This window comes from Pungitius pungitius, chromosome 12 (genome assembly GCF_949316345.1).
Source record: "Pungitius pungitius chromosome 12, fPunPun2.1, whole genome shotgun sequence".
NCBI lineage: Eukaryota > Metazoa > Chordata > Actinopteri > Perciformes > Gasterosteidae > Pungitius > Pungitius pungitius.
In genome coordinates, this window is record NC_084911.1 from 17,084,486 (window position 1) to 17,094,784 (window position 10,299).

At 43.1% G+C, this 10,299-nt stretch overlaps 1 protein-coding gene across 1 annotated transcript; it reads left to right on the forward strand.

The window, feature by feature from the left end:
- Positions 1-803: 803 nt before the first annotated feature.
- Positions 804-3,253, forward strand: LOC134132936 (gastrula zinc finger protein XlCGF71.1-like). Its single transcript, XM_062565929.1, has one exon. It carries the CDS (start codon positions 880-882, stop codon positions 1,600-1,602), a length of 723 nt encoding a protein of 240 aa, XP_062421913.1. The 5' UTR covers positions 804-879; the 3' UTR covers positions 1,603-3,253.
- The last annotated feature ends 7,046 nt before the right edge of the window (positions 3,254-10,299 follow it).

The window sequence follows — 10,299 nt, forward strand, 5'->3', positions numbered from 1 at the left end:
GAGAGACCTGTGCAGGCCAACACGTCAATGGTTACTGAACCCAAGGACCCAGAAATAGTGACTTCATTCAATGACTTTAATTTCATAACCTGTTTAGGACATGTAAGTTAAAGTAGACAGATACAATAAGCAAATTGTTCAGTATGTACTTATAGATGTTTATCTCAAAGACATTAAAACGTAATAGTCCGTTTAAAGGATGAACTAGCTTAGTGGACTATATTGTTTGTCCACAGACCTCCAGCAGCTGTTTGTGCTTAAAGAACATTGGGAGGATTCATAGCCCCCCCATATTAAAGATGTACAGGAGAATCCTAAGCCCCCTGTGCAGTAATAGCCTGGTCAATGCATGAAATAATGAACTAGCTAAGTGGATGGTAATAGTTAATATTTTAGTTAATCAAGTATATTGTTTGCATTTTATTATTATCCACAGACCTCCATCAGTGGTTTGTGCTTAAAGAAGAACAGAAAAAAGATCCGGAGCCCCCCCACATTAAAGAGGAGAAGCTTCAAGGGCTGGAGAAGACTGACATGACTGTGTCATTCACTCCTGTGAAGAGTGAAGATGTTAAAGTGGAAGCTCATTGCTCGCAACCTAATCACAGAAAAACTGAACAGATGGAGACAGGAGGTGATGGAGAGGACTGTGGAGGACCAGAACCAGACCGCAACTCGGGTCCAGCCAGTCCTCCAGATACTGATAAGAAAACTGGAGACTCTTCTAAAACTGAGGACAGTGGTGATTGGAATGAGACCAGAGAACCTCTGTCTGGTGAAGAGTTTGTCAGTGATTCAAAATCTAGAACAAGTGAGAAACCTTTGATCTGTTCTGAATGTAAGAAAACATTTGGTTGCATTCAGAAGCTGAGGAAACACATGATGACCCACACATCAGAGAAACCTTTCAGCTGCTCACAGTGTGGTAAATGTTTCACCCAAAAGAGAAATCTAAAAATACATGAGAGATGTCACACAGGGGAGAAACCTTTCAGCTGCTCACAGTGTGGTAAATGTTTCACCCAAAGGGGAACTCTAAATGTACACATGAGATGTCACACAGGGGAGAAACCTTTCAGCTGCTCAGATTGTGGTAAAGGTTTCACTACAAATGGAGATCTAAAGAGACACATGAGATGTCACACAGGAGAGAAACCTTTCAGTTGCTCAGAGTGTGGTAAATATTTCCCCTTAAGTGGACATCTTAAGAGACATATGATAATTCACACTGGGGAGAAACCTTTTAGCTGCTTACAGTGTGGTAAATGTTTCCCCTTAAGTGGACATCTTAAGAGACATATGATAATTCACACAGGGGAGAAACCTTTTAGCTGCTTACAGTGTGGTAAATGTTTAACTTCAAATGGAGCTCTAAAGACACACATGCGATGTCACACAGGAGAGAAACCTTTCAGCTGCTCAGATTGTGGTAAATGTTTCACTACAAATGGAGCTCTAAAGAATCACATGCGATGTCACACAGGAGAGAAACCTTTCAGCTGCTCAGATTGTAGTAAATGTTTCACTAGAAGTAATAATCTAAAGAAACACATGAGAGTGCACACAGGGGAGAAATCTTTCAGCTGCTCACAGTGTGGTTAATGTTTCACTAGATGTAGAGATGTGAAGAGACGCATGTCATACGCTGTGTAAATCTAAAAGTCCACATGAAAACTCAGATGAGAATCCCCTTTTACGTCTTTCCCTAATTTACATTACCGTTTCCCACGTGAGTTTTGAATATCCGTCGCAAAGCTATAATGACACATATTTGAAGCTACTCTTCATGTTCACAATTACAACCAACTATCTAAGAATTCCTCACAGGGATTTATTGGGACAACACTTTTTTATTGGAACAACACTCTTGTTTGGTTTTTCCTATGCTCCCGAGGGTTTTGGGTCACAGGATGTCACATGTGATATACAAAATGAAATTAATTGAAATATCTTCTAAAAGATGGTCAGAAGTTCATATTCCAAGAACAATTTGTTCTTGTCAGTCACACACAAACTCTAAACTATGCTAAGCTATTAATTCATTGGAAAGGTGTAATCTAAGGCAGTGATTCTAAACCATCGGTCTGCGAGCGCCATCTAGAGGCTTTTTACCCGTTGGCTGCAGTTGAAATATTTCTACTCTGGGCAAAGAATTATTATAACCGTCTTTACGGAGACAAGTAACAGAGATAAGTCACGCCCCTTCCAGGCGCACATAAAGTGGGACATGAATGAAACAAAATAACTAGTTGGGTGAGTAAACAGTGGCGAAAATCCCCTTGGCATTTTAAGTGTGAACGTAGCATAACGCTCTCCACCAAAGCATTGAAGCCATCAAAATTTAAGCGGATGCCGTCATCTCACTGACTTGCAACTCTAAATCTTACTTAAAAGCCAGCTGTCTTTTTCTGTTCCATGAAGTGTTAGTGTTGTTTTTGCAGGTTTACATACAGTGATCATCACAAGGACATTTATTATTTGAAATGAATACAAATCTAACCTATAATTATATCAATTAGTTAATATAAAATAGTTTTAATATTTGAACGGGCGCCTGGGCATATTTGTACATTTGGGCCCTGAGGTCAAAAGGTTAAGAACCCCTTATCTAAGGCATGTTTCCCACTGTTAACATTGTAACATTACCCAACCTTATATTGTCCTGTCCAATGTTGAAATACAAGTTTGACTGATTTTTATGTTCCATTTGTGTTACTGCAAGCTGTCATATTATCAATGTATTAATGCATACATTTCCGTGGACCAAATTCTGTTTTGCATTTTTAATGTGCAGGAAAATACCAGAAGGCCTTTTAATGTTTTTCATGCATTGAGTTCTTACTCTTGTTCATATTGTTTTAACGTTTTTTTATGAAACTTTTTTTAGTCTTTAGTTTTCCTAGTCAATCCTAATATTGAGCTGCTTACATATTTATATATCGAACTAATACATCTTTGTGTGTTGAGAAACAAAAAGTAGAAAACATTGCTGAGCAAGCACAGGTGCAAAAAAAGATATGAAGGCAATGAATGGATTTTATTTTGTAATTTTGAAGGTAATTACAGACCGCAGAAGGTAGATATATTTTAAATGATACTGTACTAATTTACAGGGACACGTAATTCTCGCGCTGTAAAGTGAATGTTACAGGTGGTCTTGGGGAATTAATGTACATACTGTATACTGTGTGTATATATAAGGACGGGTGGCCTATCTGTGTGGAGTGCATGTCAGTCTTAGCCCTACATCCCCCCCCCCCACTGCGCTGCTACAAATGACCGAGGTATGGGCACATAGCAGCAGCCTGTAATGGGAAACAGAGGTGTCCCAAATGTGGAGAGGATCATAGAGCTGAGGATTGTCAGGATAATGTGCAGCATAAATGTTATAATTGTGGGTATAATACTGTAACATATAGTGGATGTAAAGTCGGGAAGGGGGCTGTGCAAATCCAGAAGGTAAAAGAGGAAGCTATTTAAGCTATTCAAAGGTGATGAAAAGGGTACAAGGACCTAAAAAATTATTATTGAAACAATGACAAGTAGTTATAATAATTACAATATTTAAAATAATGATGATGATAATAGCAGCAGCAGGGCCACAGCAGGAGGCAGGATCAGGGTCCAGATTGAACCATGATCCATGGAAAAATGTGAGGCAATCTGTGCAAGAAGCTTAATTGGTGATGTGCATTAAAGAGTGAACTAGCTAAGTGGATAGTAATCATTCATATTTTAGTGAATACACTATATTGTTTATTTTTTTACCATCCACAGACCTCCAGCAGCCGTTTGTGCTTAAAGAACATTGGGAGGATTCGGAGAACCCCCACATTAAAGAGGTACAGAAGGAACCAGAGCCCTCCCACTTTAAAGAAGAGCAGCTTCAAGGGCTGGAAGACAATGAAATGAAGCTCTCATTCACATCTCTGAAGAGTGAAGATGAGAAAGATGAAGCGTTGTTCTCTCAGTTTCATCAGAGACAAACTGAACAGATGGAGACAGACTGTGAAGGAGTGGACTGTGGAGGACCGGAGCCAGACAGGAACTCAGGTCTAGATAGTCCTCAAGAACCAGATACTGAAAGAGATGGAGACTCTTTTGAGACTGAGGACAGTCACGATTGGAATGAGAGCAGTAAACCTCAGTCAGGTTTAAACTCAGAATAATTGTGAAGATTTTGTGAGTTATTTAAGATGTAGAACAAATGAGAAACCTTTTATCTGTTCTGAATATAAGAAAACATTTGGTTGCATTATATACCTGAAGAAACACATGAAGACCCACTTATCAGAGAAACCTTTCAGCTGCTCACAGTGGTAAATATTACTCTAGACGTGGAAGACTGAAGATCCACATGAGATGTCACACAGGGGAGAAACCTTTCAGCTGCTCAGAATGTGGTAAATGTTTCACTTATAGTTGGCATTTGAAGAGACACATGAGATGTCACGCAGTAGAAACCTATTAGATCAGGGGTATCAAACTAATTTCAGGTTTGGGCCAGATACCGCCCACTTTGATCGAACATGGGCCAGAGCATTAAAATCATAGGGTGGGGAAGCCTGTCTGTCAGACGCGACTGTGCATGCGTATGGACCTTTTCTTTTAGTCTCACAATGGCAGTCATCTGGTGGGCTGTCCACACTAAAATCTTGGGGAGGGATGGCGCAGACGATCCGACCGGCGGACGGTACGGCTGGGAAGACCCGGCCAGCCTGTCACCCGTTTGAAGCGACCGCACATACGTATGAACCTTTGTTATTCTAACAATGGCAAAGTCAACCAGCGGGACGTAGAAACTGCTGCAGGCGGCCGCGAGTGTGAACCATGTGTTTTAGATGCTCAAAGTGTGGTAAATACTTCACTAGAAATGGATATCCGATGAAGCATTGCTGTCAAAATCTAAATGAAAACCACTTTAGCCCTTTTACCCAGTCAACCCTCTCCTGGTTACATCACCGTTGTACCACCTGAAGTACTATAACAACAGACATTTATTGACAGCTACTGTTTGTGTTTCCTGTGCCGATGTTACATTTTCATCAGATGTTGGTAACAACCCAAGTAATACAGGCATACAAAGAACTTCAGAAATAAAGGATACACATACATACATATAATTTATATGCACAGGAAAGAAAGGAAAAATAAAAAGCAGGAGGGTGTCTGGATGGCTCAGAGACTGCCACAAAGCAGGGAGACAAACAAGCAAACTGCAAAGACGGACAAGTTTATTGTCATCAAAACAAACATTAAATGGTATTGAGCCCAGAACCACGATGTTCTGCCTGAGCTACCAGGTCTTCCTCTCCCTCAGCCCCTGGTTTCTGAATGGAGAAGATCTTTATGGCCATCCATTTCTCCCACTTGTCACAACATTATTCATCTTCCGTTCTGTTTTCAGCCAAGAAAACTTCTAGAAAACTGTTACAAAGCATCATTTCATGCGTCCATCCAGGCAAATTAGTGGATCCAAATGTGATTAAAAACATATATTGTAATGCCTTTGTAATCATCCAAAATATTGTTAAATGTATGGGTATTTTTACAAGTAGGCCACAGACTTTATGAAACGTTCGATGCATTGTATTGTGAGCCATACAGCAACGGTTCCCTTATATCAGTGGTCCCCAAACTAAGGCACACGGGCCGGATACGGCCCGCCTCCACATTTGGCCCGGCCCCCTGAACAATACCAGAGGGGCATTATGATTTTTTTTTCAGTCTGGCCAGCTATTTGCTGGCTGGAACACAAAGTGTATACTTGTTCGGTGTGGGTGAGTTAAATCAAGTAGGAAGTGGGGTGGGATAGTATCGGCCGACGGCCTGTATAGGTCCGGTAGTGGTACTATCTCACACACACAGCCTCTGATTGAATTAATATAATAAAAATAAAAAAATAAAAAAACTTAAATGGAGCTGCTTCAGGGGAGACAGGAGGAGGATAGTATGTATTTTAGTGGAATGGAGGAAAATGGAAGTGATTGGGAGGAGGGAAAGTGATTGGGAGGAGGTAGGGAAAGTGCGTAGGGAAAAAGAAGTTAGTCGTAAAAGAAAGAAGAATAAAGATTGTGCTAGTTCAAATGGGACAGAAAGTGAAGAAGATAAAAGGAAAGCTCCTAAAGCAGGAATGCTTAATGTAGTGGTACAACTTGAGGGAGAAGGAGTTAAAAAAATGGACCCACTTAAGTTAACTAAGAAAATAAGAGAAAGTAGGAGTAGGAGAGGTGAAGTATGCAAGGATCCTGGGAGATGTAAATCTACTTGTAGGATGTAATAATGAAGAGCAAATGGAAAAAACTAAGAAGATGAAGTGTATAGGAAAAGTAAAAATAGAAAAAGTAGTAAGAGTGGGGGAGAAAAGAAGTGGAGGAAGTAAGGGAGTGATATATGGAATCCCACTTACTGTGAATATGAAAGAGTTGGTAGAGAATCTGAAATTTAAGAATAGATCAGTCAAAAGTGCAGTACGAATGACAAGGGGAATGGAAAAAATCGAAACCGAGTCTGTGTTGATTGAAACAAAGGATGTACCAAAAGAGGTATACTATGGATGTATGAGATACAGCATAAGGGAGTATGTGCCTAAACCATTGAGATCAGGAATCAGGAATCAGGAAACGTTTATTGCCATAGTATGTTGTACATACATGGAAATTGTCTTGGCGGAAGGTGCATGAAGACAGTACAATAAAGACAACATAGTGCAAATGAGATAAAATTAGAATAAAATAAAAGTATAATAAAATATAAGCTATGGGTTAGTACGCTAAAAACTAAAGCTATGGGTTAGTAAGTTAGAGGAGATAAGATAAAATTAGGAATAAAAATAAGGATAAAGTGCACCAGCTAAACAAAGTGACGGGTGACAAGTGAAAGTGACACAGTGATGATGAGCATGGGAGTCAGAGTCAGTCAGGGGGGGCCCGGGCTCTGTTGATGAGCCCGACTGCCGAAGGGAAGAAACTGTTCGTGTGGCGGGACGTCTTAGTCCTGATGGACCTCAGCCTCCTGCCAGATGGAAGGGGCACAAACAGTTCATGTCCAGGGTGGGAGGGGTCGGCTGCAATCTTTCTGGCCCGCTTCAGAGTCCTGGCGGCGAACAAGTCCTGAAGAGACGGAAGATTGCAGCCAATCAACCTCTCTGCACAGTGGATGACACGCTGCAGCCTGCCCTTGTCCTTGGCTGTGGCTGCAGCGTACCACACGGTGATGGAGGAGCAGAGGATGGACTCGATGATGGCTGTGTAGAAGTGCACCATCATCGTCTTTGGCAGGTTGAATTTCTTCAGCTGCCTCAGGAAGAACATCCTCTGCTGAGCCTTTTTGGTGATGGAGCTGATGTTCAGCTCCCACTTGAGGTCCTGGGTGATGATGGCGCCCAGGAAACGGAAGGAGTCCACAGTGGTGACGGGGGAGTCACCCAAGGTGAGGAGTTTGTCCTGCAGTAGAGACGGGATGATGGTATTGAAGGCAGAGCTGAAGTCCACAAACAGGATCCTGGCGTAGGTTCCTGGGGAGTCCAGATGCTGGAGGATGAAGTGGAGGGCCATGTTGACAGCATCGTCTACAGACCTGTTGGCTCTGTAGGCGAACTGCAGGGGGTCCAGGAGGGGGTCGGTGAGGGACTTTAGGTGGGACAGGACTAGCCGTTCAAAGGACTTCATGACTACAGAGGTCAGTGCAACGGGCCTGTAGTCATTCAGTCCTGTGATCCTGGGCTTCTTAGGAACAGGGATGATGGTGGATGCCTTGTAGCAGGCTGGGACGTGGCATGTCACCAAGGAGGGGTTGAAGATGGCGGTGAACACAGGAGACAGCTGGTCAGCACAATGCTTCAGGGTGTGGGGCGAGACTGAGTCCGGACCGGCTGCTTTCCGCGGGTTTTGTCTTTTGAAGAGCCGATTGACGTCACTCTCCAAGACAGAGAGGGGCAGTGGGGGAGGGGAGAGTAGTCCAGAGGTGTGAGCACCTGATGGGTCGGGGGAGGTGGTGGAGTTGTGGGGGATGGAGACAGGACATTGTCTTTCAAATCTGCAGTAGAACTCGTTCAGCTCATCTGCCAGGCGGAGGTCATTCATGGAGTGGGGGTTTTTCGGCTTGTAGTTCGTGAGGTGTTTAAAGCCTCTCCAAACCGAAGCAGAGTCGTTAGCTGAGAACTGATGTTGGAGTCTCTCAGAGTACAGTTGTTTAGCGTCTCTCACCGCCTTGCTAAACCTGTATTTAGACTCTGTGTACAGGTCTTTGTCCCCACTTCTAAATGCCTGATCCTTCTGCAGACGTAGTTTCCTGAGTTCCGCTGTGAACCAGGGTTTGTCGTTGTTATAACTCACCCTGGTGCATGATGGTACACAGATGTCCTCACAGAAGCCGATGTAGGAAGTTACAGCCTCTGTGAACTCATCCAGATTGTCAGAAGCAGTCCTGAAAACATCCCAGTCTGTGCAGTCAAAACACGCCCGAAGATCCTCTAGAGCCTCGCTGGTCCACTTCTTGGATTCCCTCATCACAGGTTTACAGAGCTTTAGTTTCTGCCTGTATGCAGGAATCAGGTGGACCATGACGTGGTCGGAGTGTCCCAGCGCAGCACGAGGGACGGCGTGATAAGCCCTGCTAGCTGTAGTGTAGCAGTGGTCCAGTGTGTTCTCCTCTCTGGTCGCGCATTTAATAAATTGTTTGAACTTCGGAAGTTCATGGCTGAGGTTTCCTTTGTTAAAGTCACCGAGGACAATAACCAAAGAGTCCGGGTTGGTCCGCTCCACACGCCGTATCTGGTCGGCGAGTGTCCGCTGTGCCTCGTGCACGTTGCCCGCCGGCGGAATGTAAACACCGACCAGGATGAATGAAGCGAACTCACGGGGGGAGTAGAAGGGTTTGCAGTTGATGATAAAAGATTCCAGAGCAGGAGAACAGTGTTGTTGTATCACTGTTACGTCGTTGCACCAGTTGTTGTTGAAGTAGAAACAGATACCTCCACCCTTCGTCTTGCCGGAGAGCTCCGTGTCGCGGTCCGCTCTGAGCAGCTGGAAGCCGGCCAGCTGGAGCGCGGAGTCCGGTATCGATCCACAGAGCCACGTCCCTGTGAAGCACAAAACGGAGGATGAAGAAAAGTCTCTGTCCCTTCTCACCAGCAGCTGAAGTTGCTATAACTGTCAAGAATTTGGGCACAAGGCCAATGTCTGTAAAGGAGAGAGAATGTGTGCTAGATGCACTGGGGATCATGAATATGGAAAGTGTGGAGAAGTAAGACCAAAGTGTTGTAACTGTGGAGGGGATCATAGTGTGGCATTTTGGGGATGTGAAGTGATGAAGAAAGAAGTTAAAGTACAACAGATAAAAACACAGGGAAACATTTCATATGCTGAAGCTGTTAAAAGAGTGGAAAAGGAAAAGAAGAATCAGAGCGAAGGAGTTGAAAAAAGTGTAGTACGAGAAGATCATCAAGAAAAGAAGGAGAAATGGGAAGAGAAGAAGAAAATAGTGACATTTCTAGCAGGGGTGATAAATGCTACAGCTGAAGTTAAGTCTAAAACGGAAAGAATTCAGATTATTGTTAAAGCAGCAATACACCATTTAGATATGGCAGGATTAAAGTAGGAAGAAGTAAGGGATGAACTTAGTGTACAGTCGAGTCAAGAGACAGCATGGGTGGGCTAACCATTTTAGCAATGTTAATCCTGCATTGGAATGCAAGAAGCTTGATCGCGAATGGGCAGGAGTTTAATCAATTTGTTGGGAGTAGAAAAGAAAAACGAGATCTATGTGTCCAGGAATCCTGGTTAAAGCCAAATTTGGAGTTTATATTACATGGATACATATCAGTTAGACAAGACAGGGAAAATGGTGGTGGAGGGGGATGTATTACATTTATAAGGCAAGGGATTCCGTATAGGGTGTTAGGTATAGGTAAGGAGCAAGAGAATGTAGTAGTAGAAACGTGGGGGGAAAGGAAAAACATTAAAATTATAAATTATTACAATCCATGTAGGAAGTTAGACTTAATCAATTTAGAGGAAATAGAGGGACAAGATAATAATACTATTGTATGGTGTGGGGATTTCAATGCACATAATACATTGTGGGGTAGTGAGAAAATGGATAGTAATGGACAAGTAATCGAAGAACTATTAGATGAGAAAAACGTAGTGTTGTCAGGCACCGACAGGAGACAACCCAATAGCAGACGCGGGACACAGGTAAACAGGATACAGAACTTTTATTTATGAGCAGCGTGGCCTGAGCGGGGGCACGATGCGGGAAGGTAAGGCAGGCGGGGTTCAGGCAGGAGACGGATGT

Coding starts and splice junctions, on each gene's coding strand:
- LOC134132936 (XM_062565929.1), top strand. CDS start 880: ATGATGACCCACACATCAGAGAAACCTTTCAGCTGCTCACAGTGTGGT.